Source organism: Somniosus microcephalus, chromosome 24, assembly GCF_052327205.1.
Source record: "Somniosus microcephalus isolate GS21.2 chromosome 24, FLI_Smic_1.0, whole genome shotgun sequence".
NCBI classification, from domain to species: domain Eukaryota; kingdom Metazoa; phylum Chordata; class Chondrichthyes; order Squaliformes; family Somniosidae; genus Somniosus; species Somniosus microcephalus.
Window position 1 is genome coordinate 60,598,503 of NC_141010.1, and position 21,170 is coordinate 60,619,672.

Here is a 21,170-nt window from a genome sequence, read left to right on the forward strand (position 1 = left end):
TCTTCTCGCTCTCTCTCCCCGTGGGGCGGGGTCGCTCTCTCTCTCTCTCTCCCCGTGGGGCGGGGTCTCTCTCTCTCTCTCTCTCTCTCTCTCTCTGTGGGGCGGGGTCGCTCTCTCTCTCTCCGTGGGGCGGGGTCTCTCTCTCTCTCCGTGGGGCGGGGTCTCTCTCTCTCTCTCCGTGGGGCGGGGTCTCTCTCTCCGCGGGGCGGGGTCTCTCTCTCTCCGCGGGGCAGGGTCTCTCTCTCCCCCCGTGGGGCGGGGTCTCTCTCTCCCCGTGGGGCGGGGTCTCTCTCTCTCCCCGTGGGGCGGGGTCCTCTCTCTCCCCGTGGGGCGGGGTCTCTCTCTCTCCCCGTGGGGCGGGGTCTCTCTCTCCGCGGGGCGGGGTCTCTCTCTCACAATCTCCGTGGGGCGGGGTCTCTCTCTCTCTCTCTATCTCTCTCTGTGGAGCGGGGTCTCTCTCTCTCTCTCTCTCTGCAGGGCGGGGTCACTCTCTCTCTCTCTCTGCGGGGCGGGGTCTCTCTCTCTCTCTGTGGGGCGGGGTCTCTCTCTCCGTGGGGCGGGGTCTCTCTCTCCGTGGGGCGGGGTCTCTCTCTCCGTGGGGCGGGGTCTCTCTCTCTCCGTGGGGCGGGGTCTCTCTCTCTCCGTGGGGCGGGGTCTCTCTCTCCGTGGGGCGGGGTCTCTCTCTCTCCGTGGGGCGGGGTCTCTCTCTCTCTCTCTCTCTCTCCGTGGGGCGGGTCTCTCTCTCTCCCCGTGGGGCGGGGTCTCTTAATTCAATTCAATTCAATTCAAATGCTTTATTGGCATGAAAGTTTACAGGGAACCATATTGCCAAAGCTTACATAACAAAAAGTATCTCTATCTCCCCCCCCCGTGGGGCGGGGTCTCTCTCTCTGCGGGGCGGGGTCTCTCTCTCTCTCCGTGGGGCGGGTCGCTCTCTCTCTCTGTGGGGCAGGGTCTCTCTCTCTGTGGGGCGGGGGTCTCTCTCCTTCCCCGTGGGGGGTCGCTCTCTCTCCCTCCCCGTGGGGCGGGGTCTCTCTCTCTCTGGGGCGGGGTCTCTCTGTCTCTCACCATGGGGCGGGGTCTCTCTCTCTCTCTCCGTGGGGCGGGGTCTCGCTCTCTCCGTGGGGCGGGGTCTCTGTGGCGTCTCTCTCTCCGCGGGGCGGGGTCTCTCTCTCCGTGGGGCGGGGTCTCTCTCTCCCCCCCCCCCCCCGTGGGGCGGGGTCTCTCTCTCTCTCCCCCCCGTGGGGCGGGGTCTCTCTCTCTCCCCCCGTGGGGCGGGGTCTCTCTCTCTCTCTCTCTCTCTCTCCGTGGGGCGGGGTCTCTCTCTCTCTCCCCATGGGGCGGGGGTCTCTCTCTCTCTCCCCATGGGGCGGGGTCTCTCTCTTTCTCTCTCTCTCTCTGCGGGGCGGGGGTCTCTCTCTCTCCGCGGGGCGGGGTCTCTCTCTCTCTCCCCGTGGGGCGGGGTCTCTCGCTCTCCCTCTCTCTCCCCGTGGGGCGGGGTCTCTCTCTCTCCCCGTGGGGCGGGGGTCTCTCTGTCTCTCTCCGCGGGGCGGGGTCTCTCTCTCCGCGGGCGGGGTCTCTCTCTCTCTCCGTGGGGCGGGTCTCTCACTCTCGGGCGGGTCTCTCTCTCTCTCTCTCTCTGGGGCGGGGTCTCTCTCTCTCTCTCCCCGTGGGGCGGGTCGCTCTCTCTCTCCGTGGGGCGGGGTCTCTCTCTCTCTCTCTCTCCGTGGGGCGGGGTCTCTCTCTCTCTCTCTCCGTGGGGCGGGGGTCTCTCTCTCTCTCTCTCCGTGGGGCGGGGTCTCTCTCTCTCAGTTCAGTTCAAATGCTTTATTGGCATGAAAGTTTACAGAGAACCATATTGCCAAAGCTTACATTGCAAAAAGGTACAGTTTTCCAACATTCTGTAGGTGTCAATCGATTTGACATTTGTTGGGTATATACAATATTACTTTTAAACAATATTAATTTTAAACAGTCTTTCTACTTCATTTGGTACGTTCAATATTAATTTTAAACAGTCTTACTTTTAAACAGTCCTCAGGTTGTGACATGTTGTTACATATTTAGCCCCAAGGTATGGTCTGTCTCCTTCTCCTAGGACTAATCTCAATTTTGACAGATCATCCAATTCCTTGAAATCTGGGGTTGTTTGGCTTAGCTTGTTGAATAATATGTTTCTTGATGTGTTGAATTTTTCGCATTTTAGGAGGAAATGCATTTCTGTTTCAACCTCGCCAGCCAGACATTGATCGCATATTCTATTCTCTCTAGGCTGCCAGGATTTCTTGTATCTGCCTTTTTCAATTTCCAGTTGGTGGTCGCTTAGTCTGTACCTGGTGAGGGTCTGTCTCTGTTTTGTGTCTCTGATGGTCGTGAGGTAGTCTGCCAGTTTATATTCTCTTTTTAGGGCCCGGTAACATTCTAATCTGCTTTGGCTTTCGGTTATTTTGTTCCAATGTTCCAGGTAGGTTTCTTTGCATTTTTTAATGATTTGGTTCACTCGGATTGGTGTTTGGACGGCTGTGTTGGTCTGGGGCTGGTCAGGGTCCGGCTGAGTACTTAGTTTCAGTAGCAGCTGACTCAGGGGACTCTTTTCTGGGTTTAGCTCTTGGGTCTGAAAGGCTTTGAAATGAAGGGTGTCTGGGGAGCTAGATTTGAGGTGATTTAGGAAGTTTAGTGCTCGTTTTTGGATGTTTATTATCAGTGGGTATCTGCCTAGTTCGGCTCTGCATGCATTTGTTGGCGTTTTTCTTTGGGTGCGAAGGATGCTTCGGCAGAATTCTGCATGTAGGGCTTCTATTGTGTGTTTTTCCCATTTAGTGTAGCTTTGGTGATTTAGCGGGCCCCATACTTCACTACCGTACAGTGCAATGGGCAGGATTATGCTGTCAAAAATTTTGAGCCAGATTTTGATTGGGATTTGGATGTTGTAGAATTTTCTTTTTATTGCATATAGGGCTCTTCGGGCTTTTTCTTTTAGTGCACTCACTGCTATGCTGAAGCTCCCTGATGCTGTAATAGTTAGACCAAGGTAGGTGTAGCTCATAGTGTGTCCTATAGTGGTATCACTGAGGGTAAACTGGTATTTGTTTTCCTGACATCTGGGTCTTTTCTGAAAAATCATGATGTTGGTTTTCTTTAGATTTACTGTTAGAGCCCAATTTTGGCAGTATTTGTCGAGTAGGTCTAGTTGTTGCTCTCTCTCTCTCTCTCTCTCCGTGGGGCGGGTCTCTCTCTCTCCGTGGGGCGGGGTCTCTCTCTCTCTCTGTGGGGCAGGGTCACTCTCGCTCCGTGGGGCGGGTCTCTCTCTCTGCTCCGTGGGGCGGGTCTCTCTCTCTCTCTCCGTGGGGCGGGGTCTCTCTCTCTCTCTCTCTCTCTCTCTCCGTGGGGCAGGGTCGCTCTCTCTCTCTCTCTCTCCCCGTGGGGCGGGGTCTCTCTCTCTCTCTCTCTCTCTCTCTCCGTGGGGCGGGTCTCTCTCTCTCCGTGGGGCGGGTCTCTCTCTCTCTCGGTGGGGCGGGTCTCTCTCTCTCTCTCTCTCCCCGTGGGGCGGGGTCTCTCTCTCTCTCTCCCCGTGGGGCGGGGTCTCTCTCTCTCTCTCTCTCTCTCTGTGGGGCGGGGTTTCTCTCTCTCTCCCACCCCCCCCCCCGTGGGGCGGGGTCTCTCTCTCTCTCTCTCCGTGGGGCGGGGGTCTCTCTCTCTCTCTCTCCGCGGGGCGGGGTCTCTCTCTCTCTCTCTCTCCGCGGGGCGGGGTCTCTCTCTCTCTCTCTCTCCGCGGGGCGGGGTCTCTCTCTCCGCGGGCGGGGTCCCTCTCTCTCCTATGGGGCGGGTCTCTCTCTCTCTGTGGGGCGGGGTCTCTCTCTCTCTGTGGGGCGGGGTCTCTCTCTCTCTGTGGGGCGGGGTCTCTCTCTCTCTGTGGGGCGGGGTCTCTCTCTCTCTGTGGGGCTGGGTCTCTCTCTCTCTGTGGGGCGGGGTCTCTCTCTCTCCGTGGGGCGGGGTCTCTCTCTCTCCGTGGGGCTGGGTCTCTCTCTCTCTCTCTCTCCGTGGGGCGGGTCTCTCTCTCTCTGTGGGGCGGGGTCTCTCTCTCTCTGTGGGGCGGGGGCTCTCTCTCCGTGGGGCCGGTCGCTCTCTCTCTCCGTGGGGCGGGTCGCTCTCTCTCTCCGTGGGGCGGTCTCTCTCTCCCCCCCCAGTGGGGCGGGTCTCTCTCTCTCTCCCCGTGGGGCGGGTCTCTCTCTCTCTCTCTCCGTGGGGCAAGGTCTCTCTCTCTCTCCGTGGGGCGGGGTCTCTCTCTCTCTCTCCGTGGGGGCGGGTCTCTCTCTCTCTCCCCGTGGGGCCGGGTCTCTCTCTCTCTCTCTCTCTCTCTCTCTCCGTGGGGCGGGTCTCTCTCTCTCTCCGTGGGGCGGGGTCTCTCGCTCTCTCTCCCCGTGGGGCGGGGTCGCTCTCTCTCTCTCTCTCCCCGTGGGGCGGGGTCTCTCTCTCTCTCTCTCTCTCTCTGTGGGGCGGGGTCGCTCTCTCTCTCTCCGTGGGGCGGGGTCTCTCTCTCTCTCCGTGGGGCGGGGTCTCTCTCTCTCTCTCTCCGTGGGGCGGGGTCTCTCTCTCTCCGCGGGGCGGGGTCTCTCTCTCTCTCTCCGCGGGGCGGGGTCTCTCTCTCTCTCTCTCCGCGGGGCGGGGTCTCTCTCTCCGCGGGGCGGGGTCTCTCGGGGGGGGGTCCTCTCTCTCGTGGGGCGGGGTCTCTCTCTCTCCGTGGGGCGGGTCTCTCTCTCTCCGTCGGGGCGGGTCTCTCTCTCTCCGCGGGGCGGGGTCTCTCTCTCTCCGCGGGGCGGGGTCTCTCTCTCTCCGTGGGGCGGGGTCTCTCTCTCTCCGTGGGCGGGTCTCTCTCTCTCTCCGTGGGGCGGGGTCTCTCTCTCTCCGTGGGGCGGGGTCTCTCTCTCTCTCTCTCCGTGGGGCGGGGTCTCTCTCTCTCTCCGTGGGGCGGGTCTCTCTCTCTCTGTGGGGCGGGGTCTCTCTCTCTCCGTGGGGCGGGTCGCTCTCTCTCTCCGTGGGGCAGGGTCTCTCTCTCTCTCCCCCCCCCCCGTGGGGCGGGTCTCTCTCTCTCTCCCCGTGGGGCGGGTCTCTCTCTCTCTCTCCGTGGGGCAAGGTCTCTCTCTCTCTCCGTGGGGCGGGGTCTCTCTCTCTCTCTCCGTGGGGCGGGTCTCTCTCTCTCTCCGTGGGGCGGGTCTCTCTCTCTCTCCCCGTGGGGCGGGGTCTCTCTCTCTCTCTCCGTGGGGCGGGGTCTCTCGCTCTCTCTCCCCGTGGGGCGGGGTCGCTCTCTCTCTCTCTCCCCGTGGGGCGGGGTCTCTCTCTCTCTCTGAGGCAGGGTCTCTCTCTCTCCGTGGGGCGGGGGTCTCTCTCTCTCTCCGTGGGGCGGGGGTCTCTCTCTCTGTGGGGCGGGGGTCTCTCTGTCTCTCTCTCTCTCTCTCCCCGTGGGGCGGGGTCTCTCCCACTCTCCTCTCTCTCTCCCTCCCCGTGGGGCGGGGTCTCTCCCACTTCTCTCTCTCTCTCTCTCCCCCCCGTGGGGCGGGGTCTTTCTCTCATTCTCTCTCCGTGGGGTGGGGTCTCTCTCTCTATCCGTGCGGCGGGGTCTCGCTCTCTCTCCGTGGGGCGGGATCTCTCTCTCTCTCTCTCTCTGTGGGGGCGGGGTCTCTCTCTCTCTCTCTGTGGGGCGGGGTCTCTCTCTCTCTCTCTGTGGGGCGGGGTCTCTCTCTATGGGGCGGGGACTGTCTCTCTCTCTCTGTCACGGACTGTGGGGCGGGGTCTCTCTCTCTCTCTCTCTCTCTCTCAGTTCAGTTCAAATGCTTTATTGGCATGAAAGTTTACAGAGAACCATATTGCCAAAGCTTACATTGCAAAAAGGTACAGTTTTCCAACATTCTGTAGGTGTCAATCGATTTGACATTTGTTGGGTATATACAATATTACTTTTAAACAATATTAATTTTAAACAGTCTTTCTACTTCATTTGGTACGTTCAATATTAATTTTAAACAGTCTTACTTTTAAACAGTCCTCAGGTTGTGACATGTTGTTACATATTAGCCCCAAGGTATGGTCTGTCTCCTTCTCCTAGGACTAATCTCAATTTTGACAGATCATCCAATTCCTTGAAATCTGGGTTGTTTGGCTTAGCTTGTTGAATAATATGTTTCTTGATGTGTTGAATTTTTCGCATTTTAGGAGGAAATGCATTTCTGTTTCAACCTCGCCAGCCAGACATTGATCGCATATTCTATTCTCTCTAGGCTGCCAGGATTTCTTGTATCTGCCTTTTTCAATTTCCAGTTGGTGGTCGCTTAGTCTGTACCTGGTGAGGGTCTGTCTCTGTTTTGTGTCTCTGATGGTCGTGAGGTAGTCTGCCAGTTTATATTCTCTTTTTAGGTCCCGGTAACATTCTAATCTGCTTTGGCTTTCGGTTATTTTGTTCCAATGTTCCAGGTAGGTTTCTTTGCATTTTTTAATGATTTGGTTCACTCGGATTGGTGTTTGGACGGCTGTGTTGGTCTGGGGCTGGTCAGGGTCCGGCTGAGTACTTAGTTTCAGTAGCAGCTGACTCAGGGGACTCTTTTCTGGGTTTAGCTCTTGGGTCTGAAAGGCTTTGAAATGAGGGGTGTCTGGGGAGCTAGATTTGAGGTGATTTAGGAAGTTTAGTGCTCGTTTTTGGATGTTTATTATCAGTGGGTATCTGCCTAGTTCGGCTCTGCATTTCTCTCTCTCGCTCTCTGTGGGGCGGGGTCTCTATGGGGCGGGGACTGTCTCTCTCTCTCTCTCTCTCTCTCTCTCTGTCACGGACTGTGGGGCGGGGTCTCTCTCTATCAGTGCATAGACCGCGGACTTGGTTTTGCATCAATGCTCAATTTCTGGCGTGTATGTTGGGTACGAAGACCTGAAGTGAAGTAGATCGAGACTCGCCAATCCAGGGAGTTTGACTCGGCTCTGTTCAGGTGTCTGATCAGATTCAGAAAGCATTCAAGTCGCATTACACCAGAACTGCAGCACTGGTACAGAATGAAACTGCTATGCAGAGGTGCAGCCGTTTTAGTGTAAATGCACCGTGTGGGTGGGGCTGCGCTCGTTACCCTCCGAGGGTTCATTTCTCTCGCGCGTGCTGGCTGTGTGTTAAATGGGAGTTACTGCACCAACAGGCCTGCCCTTTACTCAACATGCTTTCCGTGTGAGGTCGGATTCACTGAACCTAATGCACAATTGTGGAAACCAATCAGAATGTCCTTGCAGTGAATCTGCTGAGAGAGACATCAATCTCAAGCCTGCAAATGTCAGGTAATTCTGTTGTGTAGTGCAAATGCGTCTGGTACTTGTTCTGACTGGCTCAAGTAAGAAACCTGATGTCCCCAGATGGCCCTGCATTAGGTAGCAGCTTCATTCTTCCTACTTGTAAAATCTGCAATGTTGCGGTAAATAATTCGGTTTCAAATAGTTCATCACCAGCTGTGAAATGCGCACAGAGTCATGGAACAGGTCAATCCTTTTACAAACGTTTGAAGATGTACTGCGTCTCAGCAGGGAGGGGAGGGGGGAATCGCCCGGGGGTCTGGGGGGGGGGGGGGAGAAATCGCCCGGGGTCTGGGGGAGGAGGGAGGGATGGCTCTGGGTATGCATTGGTGGGAGGAGGGTGAAAGCCGCTTCAATAGGGAGAGGGACGGGAGATATGGACTGGTGCTCATCATCAGACGTTACAACAAAATAAATCATGGGACCCGGGAATGGGGAGTTACCCACAAAAAGGAAGTTGCCTTTATATAACACCTTTCCCATCTCGGGGCGTCCCAAAGCTCTTTAGAGGCGATGAAGCGCTTCAAGAGTCGTCGCTGTGGTCATGTCGGGCAACCCAGCAGCCTATTTTCACACAGCAAGATTCCATAAACAGCAAATGGGCAGGACTTACAGATAGCTCTTTCAAAAGAGCTGGCAAAGACACGATGTGCCGAATTGCCTCCTGCTGTGCTGTAAGACCGAGATAAATGATTTGAGTGATGCTGCTTGAGTCATCGATGTCCTGGGGCATTGGGCAGAAAGACCAGGTTATTTGTTGCAAAATGAAGTGTTTTCACTGTGCAGCTAGATGCTCACAAAGTCCCAGGATGTCTTTATACCATAAGCAAACAAGCTCCGGCCCACACACAGCTGGCAGCGCCTTGTTTACCCTACAAGGCTGAACAGAATGGGCCTATATTCTCTAGAGTTTAGAAGAATGAGAGGTGATCTCATTGAAATGTATTAGATTCTGAAGGGGATTAACGTGGTAGATGCCGAGAGGTTGTTTCCCCTGGCTGGGGAGTCTAGAACCAGGGGTCATAGTCTCAGAATAAGGGGTCAGCCATTTAGGACTGAGATGAGGAGGAATTTCTTCACTCAGAGTGGTGAATCTTTGGAATTCTCTGCCCTAGAGGGCTGTGGAGGCTCAGTCGTTAAGTATATTCAAGACAGAGAAACATAGGCCCCCTCGAGCTGTTCCGTCATTTAATGAGGTCATGGCTGATCATCCAAATTCAGTACCCTGTCCCTGCTTTCTCCCCATACCCCTTGATCCCTTTAGCCTTAAGAAATATATCCAACTCCTTCTTGAATATAGTTAATGAATTGGCCTCAACTGCCTTCTGTGGTAGAGAATTCCACAGGTTCACCACTCTCTGGGTGAAGAAATTCCTCCTCATCTCTGTCCTAAATGGCTTACCACTTATCCTTAGACTGTGACCCCTGGTTCTGGACTCCCCCGCCATCAGGAACATCCTTCCTGCATCTAGTCTGTCTAGTCCTGTTAGAATTTTATAAGTTTCAATGAGATCCCCTCTCATTCTTCTAAACTCTAGCAAATAAGCCTAATCGACCCAATCTCTCTTCATACCTCATTCCTGCCATCCCAGGTATCAGTCTAGTGAATCTTTGCTGAACTCCTTCCATGGCAAGAACATCTTTCCTCAGATAAGGCGACCAAAACTGCACACAGTACTCAAGGTGTGGTCTCACCAAGGCCCTGTACAACTGCAGCAAGACATCCTTGTTCCTGTACTCGAATCCTCTCGCTATGAAGGCCAAAATACCATTTGCCTTCTTAACCGCCTGCTGCACCTGCATGCTTACCTTCAGCGACTGGTGCACAAGGACACTCGGGTCTTGTTGCACGTCCCCTTTTCCCAATCTATTGCCGTTCAGATAACAATTTCTCTTTCTGTTTTTGCTACCAAAGTGGATAACCTCGCATTTATCCACATTATACGGCATCTGCCATGCTTCTGCCCAATCACCCAATCTGCCCAAATCATACTGGAGTTTCTCTGCATCCTCCTCACAGCACACACGCCCACCCAGCTTTGTGTCGTCGCAAACTTGGAGATATTACATCCAGTTCCCTCGTCTAGATCAATATATATATTGTGAATAGCTGGGGTCCTAGCACCGATCCCTGCGGTACCCCACTAGTCACTGCCTGCCACTCGGAAAAAGACCCGTTTATTCCAACTCTTTGCTTCCTGTCTGCCAACCAGTTCTCTATCCAAGTCAGTACATGACCCCCAATTCCATATGCTTTAACTTTGCACGCCAATCTCTTATGCGGGACCTTATCGAAAGCCTTCTGAAAGTCCAAATACACCACATCCACTGGTTCTCCCTTATCTATTCTATACCAGTTACATCCTCAAAAAATTCCAAAAGATTAGTCAAGCATGATTTACCTATAATTCCCGTTTTCTCTCTACCACCTTTTTTAAATAGTGGGGTTACAGTAGCTACCCTCCAATCCATGGGAACTGTTCGAGTCTATAGAACTCTGGAAGATGACCAACAATGCATTTACTATTTCTAGGGCCACTTCCTTAAGTACCCTAGGATGTAGATGATCAGGCCCTGGGGATTTATCAGCCTTCAATGCCATCAATTTTCCTAACACCATTTCCGTACAAATACTGATTTCTTTCAGTTCCTCCCTCTCATTAGACCCGATGTTCCCCGACATCTCTGGGAGGTTATTTGTGTCCTCCTTTGTGAAGACAGAACCAAAGTATGTATTTAATTGGTCTGCCATTTCTTTGTTCCCCATTATAAATTCCCCTGATTCTGACTGCAAGGGGCCTACACTTGACTTCACCAATCTTTTTCTCTTCACATATCTATGGAAGCTTTTACAGTCAGTTTTTATGTTCTCTGCAAGCTTACTCTCATATTGCATTTTCCCCCTCTTAATTAATCCCTTTGTCCTCCTTTGCTGAATCCTAAACTGCTCCCAATCCTCAGGTTTGCTGCTTTTTCTGGCCAATTTATATGTCCTCTCCTTGCATCTTATGCTATCCCTAATTTCCCTGGTTAGCCATGGTTGAGTCACCTTTTTTGTTTTATTTTTATGCCAAACAGGGATGAACAAATTCTGAAGTTCATCCATGCGATCTTTAAATGTTTGCCATTGCCTATCCACCGTCAACCCTTAAAGTAACGTTCCCCAATCCATCCTATACAACTCGCGCCTCATACCATCGTAGTTTCCTTTATTTAAATTCACGACCCTAGTCTGAGTCAGCTACTTCACTCTCCATCTTAATGAAGAATTCTATCATATTATGATCGCTCCTCCCCAAGGGGCCTCGCACAACAACATTGCTAATTAATCCTTTCTCATTACATAATACCCAGTCTAAGATGGCCTGATCTCTAGTTGGTTCCTCGACATATTGGTCCAGGAAACCATCCTGTATACACTCTAGGAATTCCTCCTCCACACTATTGTTACTAATTTGGTTAGCCCAATCTATATGTAGATTAAAGTCACCCATGATAACTGCTGTGCTCTTATTGCACACGTCTCTAATTTCCCGTTTAATGCCATCCCCAACCTCAGCATTACTGTTTGGAGCTCTATATACCACCCCCACTAACGTATTTCTCAGCTCTGCCCATACAGATTCCACATCATCAGAGCCAATATCCTTCCTTACTATTGTGTTAATCTCCTCTTTAACCAGCAATGCTACCCCACCTCCTTTTCCCCTGTCCTTCCTGAATATCGAATACCCCTGGATGTTGAATTTCCAGCCTTGGTCACCCTGGAGCCATGTCTCCGTAATTCCAATTACATCATATCCGTAAGACAGAGATCGATATATTTTTGGGCACATGGGGAATCAAGGGATTGGGCAAGAAGGTGGGGCAGTGGTCAAAAATCAGCCATGATCTTATTGAATGGTGGAGCAAGCTCAAGGGGCCGTATGGCCTACTCCTACTTCTCATGTTCTTATGACATTGTTTCATCAAACACTCCCAGGCCAGGTACAGCACGGGTTAGATACAGAGTAAAGCTCCCTCTACACTGTCCAATCAAACAATCCCAGGGCAGGTACAGCACGGGTTAGATACAGAGTAAAGCTCCCTCTGCACTATCCCATCAAACAATCCCAGGGCAGGTACAGCACGGGTTAGATACAGAGTATAGCTCCCTCTACACTGTCCAATCAAACACTCCCAGGGCAGGTACAGAATGGGATAAATTTACTTACCTGAAACAGATATTGATCGGCTACCCACCTTCAGAACCCAATCAGACTGGAAAGCGACGATAATTCAGAGTTAAATCAAACTCCAATGACACCCACATTTGTTTGCACAAAATTAGTCAAATTTCTACACTGTCGGGTTTCATTCCTGCAGGTCGTTGGTTAGTGACATTCAGGGCCGACTCTGGATAGTGGCCATATGCTGCCCACTATACATGAACATAGATTAGAGCCATTACAAGAACGATGCTTCGATTTTCATTGCCAGGGTAGTTATTGTCAACTCCAAGTCTGAGAGTGAAGGCGACGTGAAAGTAATAACCCCTCCAGGCCAGGTATTTCATTTTTTCAGCCTATTCAATACATGTAGCAAATATCACAGAGACCTTGTACTTTGACAGAGGGTACAGCTTCTAGAAAGAGAAACAGCAATCTTTACATTTCACAGTAATGTCACAGGGTATGTAAATTTTTTTTAATTTTCACAACCAGAGATCTCTGACATTCAAAACTTACTCTGTCTCGCTATCCGATCAGCGTCCACAACTGGGCACCCAAGTTCACGGAACAACGCGGCAACTGTGCTTTTCCCCGAGGCAATCCCACCTGTCAGGCCGACCAGGAACATCTTTCTAAAATCAGAAGAGAAAGGTTGAGTTACTGTACTACAGAGTACAGGGGAGTATGTACTCTACCAGGCTGCAAGCCGCCAGAACAGGTATCATTAGCCCTAATGTACAAGGGTTTTACTGAAGTTCCGAGGCTCCATGTGCACTCTCAGAAACTGTGTCTGTGTGAACATCAGGTGAGGACAGGCTTGAACTCTGCCGTGAGGACGCCTGCTAATCAAATAGCCTAACACACTCTGTCACACATGAATGAAGATCAATTGCCTGGGGTACCAGAGGGGAACCCAACCCCAGTAGGGAGTCAACACTTTGTTTGGGGGGGGGGGGGGAGATAAAAGGGGGCAGGGAGAACATTGGCCAAAACCAAAGTCATAAGAACATAAGAAATAGGAGTAGTCGGCCATTCGGCCCCTCGAGCCTGCTCTGCCATTCAATAAGATCATGGCTGATCTGATCTTGGCCTCAACTCCACTTCCCTGCCCACTCCCCAGAACCCTCGACTCCCTCTTTCAAAAATCTGGCTATCTCCACCTTGAATATATTCAATGACTCCGCCTCCACAGCTTTCAGGGGTAAACAATTCCAAAGATTCACGACATCTCCGTTTTAAATGGGCGACCCCTTATTCTGAAACTACGCCCCCGAGTTCTAGGTTCCCCCAGGAGGGGATACATTCTACCCTGTCAAGCCCCCGGTCAATCATCCCAACTGAAAATGTATCAACAATGGTAATTTTCATCAAACAAATAATTTGCTAACTTTCATATGGTGTTGATGTACGTATAATACGGTCAGAGTTACAGACAGAAATCCAATCCTGAGGAGCTGATAAATAAACCATGTGATTGCAGTGAAACAGATTGGAACGAATTCCATCATAGTACAAAGCATTGCCTCCACTCTACTTTATTCCACCATCTCTCCCCACCCCCACAAACGTCTCCCCTTCTCTGCTGAAGACTCGGACTCCTGTAGGGAAGGGGAGGGGAGTGGTCTTGCTCCATGGGCTCCAGTAGTGCCCCAGCACCCTGGAGATTTTTCACACACGAGCAGGTTTCTCACGCCTGCTCACTGTCTAGGAAGTGGTGCTGAAAGATGATGTGTAAGTATATTGAGGGAGGACAAGATTGGGCTCGACAGGAATACCTTCCATGGTTTACTAGCTTAAAACTCAGAGTTGCTTGGCCGAGGTGCTAGAAGGCTGCCTATGCCCAGGGAGCAGAATCTGTATCTTTAGGCGAGGAAGGAGAAAGAAACCGAGACCTCTAGTCTGGCACTCCAATCCAATCGTTACTTGATCCACTGTAGACGCAGTATGTTACAGAGTAGCAGAAGAGCTCTAATGATATGGTAACAATCCTTAGAGAAAGCAAGAGGCAGGTTTCATTTCAGCTCCAATTAGAAGAGCTACAAAATAATACAAATGTGACACTTAAATACTTGGGCAGCAGACTAAAAGTATACATTTTGTGGAACTATAGAAATCCGTTAAAAGAGCACCAAGTTCTATTATCAGGCTGCCCTGAGTTTTATGATCTCAGTTGGGGTGTTACAAATGGCCTCAGACTGCTAGAATGATTTCTTTTGGGGGGGGGGGGGGGGGCAGGAAAGAGAGGAGAGAATATCAGCCAAGGTCTCCACTGCTGATGGCTATTTCCAGTGCAGTACCGAGGGAGTGCTGCACTGTCGGAGGTGCCATCTTTCGAATTAGATGTTAACCCGAGGCCCCGTCTGCCCTCTCAGGTGGACGTGAAGGAGCAGCAGCAGAGTTCTCCCCAGTGTCCTGACCAATATTTATATCTCAGCAATTTCACTAAAACAGATTAGCTGGTCATTATCACATTGCTGTTTGCGGGAGCTTGCTGTGCACAAATTGGTTGCCATGTTTCCTACATTACAACAGTGACTACACTTCAAAAAGTACTTCATTAGCTGTAGATTGCTTTGGGCCATTCTGGGATCATGAAAGGTGCTATATAAATGCAAGTCTTTCTTTTTTGCCATAAATAGTCAGCCAACACTTGTTCTCTGGGGGAAATAAAAATGGCAAGCAGGGAAATGAAAAGGTCATGTGAGGATTGAACAAAGCTGGTAAAGCAGCCGCTGACTGAGTCTATCCCACCCCTGAACAGTTACATTTTTAATTATCTTCAGATGCACAGTGCCCTCATGGTGTCCACACAAGCAGCCAAGATTAGAGCTTCCAGGAGAATTACACGTAACAGAAGGGTCAGAGTCCACAAAGAAGTTGAAAAGGCAACGGACAAGGTGATCAGGCCAGGCACAGCACAGTAAATCGATCAGCAACTGTTGAAAAGTTCAGTTGCAGTATCAATAAATAGAAAAGTTCAATCAATACTCTAGATTGGTATGATGGAGAGAACACAAGAGGCGGCTCTGGGGTGATACAGAAGCAATTTATACCTGATCTGTACTTATTGAATTTGGAGAACGATGTCGCTTTACTGTCAAAGTGTGGGGAAGTCTGCAGGGGCCATCCAGAGAGTCACAGCATGCCATGCGTACAATGATATTACAGTCCTATCTCGAGGTAGCTGTGCAATATAAACAAGGTGGTCTACTTGCCTCTGGGTGGTGAGGGACACCATCTTTTTAGATGATTTTGCTTTGTCTCTAAAGGCAAAGGCTGCCTATGCTGGTCTATGCTACTGGGCCATGCTACTGGGCCAGCTGACAGTTCAGTTTCATCAGGGAAGGCGAACAGCTGGGCATGTAGAGTTTTCTGAACTTGCAGCATAAACAGGGCATAGCAGCCTGCAATGTAAATAGGCGCTGGATTCCTAAAGCAGTTAAGTTTGAAAACTCTGCGCCAATGACGCCAAGGTGAGATTGCGCTGCAGCTGACGTACCTGCTGCACCAGAAATGTCTTGAAGTATCTTTTACATTTTACTTTATTTGTGTTCATTGAGGTTGGGGATGTTAGTGTTGGAGAATGGGATACTTTCCACTTCAGGTACTCAAGTGCCAGAATCAAATGGTTAAATGCAGAGTAAAACTCCCTCTATTCTGCACAACAATGCGTCTCAGCCCCACTCTCAAAAGAGCACTCTCTACTGTACCAGCGTGACAATTTTCAATTTCCTAAATCAGTGACCTCGGAGTTGAATCAGCAGTTTCATTACAAGTTGGGAAAGTTTCCCTCTGAAGGTATGTAGAAAAATTGGCAGTCAATATTTTTGGTGAGGCAATATTATGTCTCATTAAAACACTGCTGACATATACACAAGAGCCAACTTTTCCTTTCCCCCACCCCCCTCTCGTGCCAAAATACGTCTCGACAAAATGATCCTTGGAGAGGAAATTGATGAAACAGAGCCAGCTATGGTAAAACAAACTAGTCTTTTACAGAGTTCATAAACTGTCACTAGCTCTTGTATGGTTCAAAGATGGGCAGAGGAAACACTTCAAAGACACCCTCAAAGCCTCCTTGAAAAAGTGTAACATCCCCACCGACACCTGGGAAACCCTGGCCCAAGACCGCACAAAGTGGAAGAGAAGCATCCGGGAAGGTGTCGAACACCTCGAGTCTCTTCGCCGGGAGCAAGCGGAAGCCAAGCGCAGGCAGCACAAGGAGCGCACGTCAACCCAAGCACCCCACCCACCCGTTCATCCATACTAAATCAATGGGCTAAATAAAAAGCAGATTCACAGAATCACAGAAACCCCACAGTGCAGATAGAGGCCATTTCGGCCCATCGAGCCTGCACCGACACATATCCCACCCGATCCCCGTAACCCCTACACCAACACATATCCCACCCTATCCCCGCAACCCCACATATTTAATCCCCCTAACACTAAGGGTCAATTTATCATAGCCAATCATCCTAACCCGCACATCTTTGGACTGTTGTTGTAGGAAACAGGTTGGAGTGGTCATTGAAAAATTAAGCTAGAAGATTGCGTTGTACAGTGCGTGACGTCTTCGTTGCGGCTAATCATTCATTGCCCCCAACTCAAATACTTGCATCCACAATGGAGGAGTCCCTATGCAGAACAAATTTTAAGCAGGGTCTTCCAGTGCATACTGGATCCCTGTGGTATCTGCTACTAGAATGTTATCTAGAAGAAACAAAGTGACTGTCAATAAAGAAATCTTGCAACAGCTCAGAAAGTTTGATCCTTGGTCTGTGCTAAGTTAAGGTAGCGACCTTACAGCGTGCCTAGGTTAGAAAGTTGAATAACCAGCTCGGGTTCCTGGTAAATCTCTCAGGCAAAAAGACAGGAGTGAGCTCAGCTGCGATTCCTCACACGGTGGAATGGTCCCAGGCAATTGCTGCCCAGGCTCCAAAGTGAAGACCGGCCACTTGGATAAGGTGTCAGAGGTTAGTCAGCGCCCCACGGAATTGTGCCTCAGGAAATGGTGCGGAGAGGGGAAATAGAGAAAAGAAAGTATGCGTGGGAGGGCAGGGGAGCAAAGTACAGCCCGGCCGGGGATCCTGGCGCCAGCCCACCCGCAGGCCCTGCCTCCAGGTGGCCTGCGAGCGAGAACCCGGGGCCGTCTCGATGTAGGGGGCGGCCTCTTCCTCTGCTCCGCCGCCAGTACTGTCCCCCCGCCCCGGTATGTGCGCTTTTAGAGCCCAGCCCCTCCCTCTCCCTACTCACTTCACTCAGCCTCCGGCCGCCTCGACAAGCGCACCTTACCCACCGTACACCGCAAGATGCCGCTCGCCCATTGGCGAGGGCGCCGAGAGCCGACCAATCGCTGCGGCTCTTACTCAGTCCCGAGCAGCCGGGTTGCCAGGGATATGCCCCGCTGAAGGCGGGCGCAGTGCCCAGGGAGAAGAGTCTGATCTGCTGGCCGGAGCTCACCAGCACGCTGATTTAAATGATCTTTAACCGTGCGTGAATTAAAGAGTTTAAAAAAATCTGTTCCCTCTCCAAATGACCAAACCCAACTGGCAGCCTGGTACTTGTAGTTCTGGGTGACCTTTCACCTGGTCATCACACCGGCGTCGCGCGGTCGGCGAACTACAATTCCCAGCATTCCACCCGCGCGCACGTCGTCAAACAGCCCTGACGTCCGCCAAACCCGCTGGCCAATCGGCGAATCCATTTAATGGGTAGTTGGGGGGGGGGAGGAGGACGCTCCGACCAATCAGCAGCGTAGTTGCGGGAGTCGCCTTATCGCGGGTTCCTCCTGAATCATGGCAGACGATAATGAGACAGCGCCAAAAGAAATCCAAGAGCACGATGGCTGCGGCAGCGACTGCGAAAACGAAGAGGACGACGCACACAGTAAAGAGTATGTTACGCGGCCGCCGGTGACGGAGCTCGGCGGCGCTTTGAGGCGCGGCGCCGTCGGGCGGGCTCCCGGGGAGGCGGCGCTGCCCACCGCTCGCCTCAGCGTGACAGCCCGAGCCCCCGCCTCCCCGGCGCACCCATTGGCCGGCTCCTCTGATTGACAGGCGCGGGGGGCGGGAGCTGGGGCTGTGGCGGCTGTGGGTTGGCTGGCCCTCGCGTCCATCACTGGCAGGCTGGAGCTCCTCCTCCCTGTGACCAGGCGTGGGATTGAGCCCCTGGCTCCTGTTCCTGGGCTCTGCCTCCTTACAACAAGCCACTCGGGCAGGGCAATACATTGATGAGGGCACTCTGATTTGGGACTGTCACCAACTGAGCTTTATTTAAAAGTTAGATATTCACTTTGCTGTTCAGATCCAAGGAAGGAAAAGAAATAACTTGCATTTACGTAGCTCCTTTCACTGTCAAGTAGTTTTAAAAATCTAATCACCTAGGAAATCACAGCTGTCAAGTTGCGCACAGCCAAGGCCCCACAAACATTTCATCTGTTTTAATGATACTGGTTGAGGGATCAAAATTGACCAGGACACTGGGGAGAACTCCCCTGCCTTTCGAATGGGATCTTTTACATCCACCTGTGCAGATCAATAGAGCCTCTGTTTAATGCCTCATTGGAAAGGCAGCACCCCCTCCCTCAGTGCTGCACTGAAGTGTCGGCCTGAATTATGTGCTCCAGTCTCTGGAGTGGGGCTCCAGCCAGAACCTTCTGACTCTGAAGTCCATTAATAAAATGCTGTTTGACATGTGGCTGTTGCGCCACTTCCAGATGTAATATGGTTACCCTTCTGTGTATCTTGACATTAAATAAGCACTGTCTTCACAAAAAGCGACATACTATTTTGAAGGTGGGTGGAGGGGGGGAAGAGGAGCTTTTTTAAATTTGTCCTGCTCTGTGCTGATGTGGAGGTGCATTTCTTGATTGATTGTACTGTGGGTTTTCAAACCAGTAATGAATAGTCTGCTGAACAATTTCTTAATGAAAATCTCCTTTTGGCATGTTGAGTGATCGGTGATGGTGAGTGGCAGGTGTGGCTGTGTCTGTTACAAACTGTTACAAACTCAACATTTGTCAGCAGGACTTCAGTGGAGTGTAACTTGATGTGTCAAATTTCTCCTGTACATCTACTTGAACTGAAAAGCCCAGCAATGCAATTTAAACATTTTGTCGTTCCACATTTGGGCTTTGTGTGGAGAGAACATCGTGAGCTGTGTAACCGCAGACTGAAAGTTTGTCAGTGATGGAAGGAGTAATTTGCAGTGATGAAGTATTGATGTGAGAAATGTATTGCTAAATAAGACTAATGATAAAGACATATTTATATAAATATTTCATCAAGTCTCAGAAAATTCTCAAAGCACTTCACTTACAATTAATAACTTTGAATTGCAGTAATTGTTATGTAGGCAAACATACAGAAAGAAAAAGAAAAACAAGCATTTCTACAGCGTCTTTCTTGATCTCGGGACGTCCCACAGCGCTTTACAATCAATGAAGTACTTTTGAATTGTAGTCACTGTTTGCACACAGCAAGGTCCCATAATCTTGAATAAGATGATTGACCAGTTAATTTTTTGTTGAAGGGTGAAATCTTAGCTAGGACATGGGTAGAAGTTCCCACTTTGCTTCAAGTAGTGCTACCTGATCTTTAATGCCTACTAGAATAGTTCAATCTTTCATTGAAAAGACAGCACCTCCAACAATGCAACGCTGCATTCGCTGCTATGCTGGAGTGAAGGCCTAGATAATGTGCTCAAGCCCTTGAACCATGACCTGCTTCAAGTGAGCTAAGCTGATACAGGTTTGCTGCACATTGTACTTACCCATAGAATTGGCCAAGTTGACTAATTCACAGTTGACCATTTTTAATTGGGACTCCAACTATCAAGTAAGTGAAAACAATGTTACAGTGCATACGAGGAAAACACCTCAAACTGTATTAAATTACTTGACTGCAAATACATTAAACTAGAGTAGCGCTTGCTGCTCATTTGAAGATACATTTATTCTGAGAATTATAGCAATTGTCTTTGGAAACAAAGTACGGGAGACTGCAGTGATATTTCTAAAACACACAGTATATAGTTATGAATTGGAAGATAGTGACCACAAATAACTATATTGACCTGTTGAGGGCACCTCCCACACCCTCCCGAGCTGATTCAGCAACAACGTCTGAACTTGTACTCAGCCATTCTGGTTATACAGCCCCACATTTTGTTTTTAAATTGTTTACCACCTTATCTAGATATTGACGGTGAAGTGTCTGCGGTTCCTCTTTCCAGTCTCCGTGTTAATTCTATTCCATTTATTGCCAGTGGCCTCCATTTCCTGGTTTGTCAGTTTTGTGAAGGTGCAGTTCAGTGACTGCAATAAGCAGTGGCTGGATCAGTAGCTATGTTAACTCTGCTGCCCTTATCCTAACTTGCACCAAGCCCTCTTCACCCATCACTCCTATGCTCGCTGACCTACATTGATCTGTCCAGCAGCACCTCGATTTTAAAAATTCTCATCCTTGTGTTAAAATCCCTCCATGGCCTCACCCCTCCCTATCTCTGCAACCTCTTGCAGCCCTCCGAGATCACTGCGCTCCTCCAATCCTGGCCTCTTGCACATCCCCGATTGTCATCGCCCCACCATTGGCGGCCGTGCCTTCAGCTGCCTAGGTCCTAAACTCTGGAATTTCTTCCGTAAACTTCTCTGCCTCTCTCCTTCTATAGGTTGCTCCTTAAAACCTACCTCTTTGACCAAGCGGTTGTTGTTGCAGTATAGACTGACTGACTTCTCCATATAGGATTACATGACTCGTGTTGGCCTTCAGCAAGGCCTATGAAGTAGCTCTGCTGAACCTTTCTTTATCACAGGCCGTTGCCTGTTTACAGTTAAGCACATGCCCCCTTTTTTAAAGGGGCTCAACAAATAAAGACTGTAAATTAACAAAAAAGTTAGTATCTCTGCTGTAGAGAGGTTACCATGAGTACAGGTTCCACTGCAGTTGGCTGTGTGATTCTGAATGGAGAATCTCTCAACTGTCCTGGATCTGACTGAGTGCAGGTGGTCAGTTTGTTCGTAGTACAAGTGGTAAAGGCTGTAACACTTTATGTGCAAAGTCCTTTCTGCTACATTACAACAGTGACTGCAGCTCAAAAGTACTTCATTGGCGGTAAAGCGCTTTGGGACGTCCTGAGGTTGTGAAAGGCGCTATATAAATGCAAGTCTTTCCTTTTCTAATCCAAAGTTTAAGGTCTTGGAATATGAGTTTAAGCCCAAATTGGATGTTTTATCAAGTGAGCAGCAGTGAGCCTCTGAGTTACTCCTTTTGATGTAGAATTGAGCTGATTGATGTGAGAAAGCCAACAACAAAGATTCAGAGTATTTTGTTAGATTCTGGAAACTTTTTGATGTGATTGTGCATTCTGCTGAAGAATTTAAACTCTTGTACGTTTTGGCTATTTGACACTCTGCTGATCGGTTTCTTCCCCATCTCCTGCTGAATACTATTTAAACAGCAGAATGTGTTTAATAAGAACACAATGCGTTTCCTCTTGTGAGGGAGCACAGCATTATGTTTCATTTTCCATCCCCTCCAGAATACTAGGGCTCAACCTTCTGCTGAAATGCTAAGCTTTCAATAGCTTGCAAGAAATGTTTCTGCTTCAACTCCTTGCAATGTCTAGCCGCCTTAG

At 50.4% G+C, this 21,170-nt stretch overlaps 2 protein-coding genes across 7 annotated transcripts in view; one reads left to right on the forward strand and one right to left on the reverse strand.

Annotated features, from left to right (window-relative positions):
* dcakd (dephospho-CoA kinase domain containing) overlaps positions 1 to 17,350 on the reverse strand; it is a 39,876-nt gene extending 22,526 nt beyond the window's left edge. The window contains exons 1-2 of one of the 5 annotated variants that reach the window (XM_085966648.1): positions 17,123 to 17,350; positions 12,051 to 12,166 (exon numbers count right to left, since the gene is read on the reverse strand). In XM_085966648.1, the coding sequence (XP_085822774.1) occupies positions 12,051 to 12,166; positions 17,123 to 17,241 (235 nt within the window). In that variant the 5' untranslated portion in view covers positions 17,242 to 17,350. The other 4 variants (XM_085966651.1, XM_085966652.1, XM_085966650.1 and 1 more) reach the window with 4 other exon arrangements.
* The window catches only part of nmt1a (N-myristoyltransferase 1a), a 128,531-nt gene continuing 124,617 nt past the window's right edge, over positions 17,257 to 21,170 (forward strand). Inside the window, exon 1 of one of the 2 annotated variants that reach the window (XM_085966646.1) lies at positions 17,257 to 17,430. In XM_085966646.1, coding sequence (XP_085822772.1) covers positions 17,333 to 17,430 — 98 coding nt within the window. In that variant the 5' untranslated portion in view covers positions 17,257 to 17,332. The remainder of the gene's footprint in view (positions 17,431 to 21,170) is intronic. The other variant, XM_085966644.1, reaches the window with a different exon arrangement.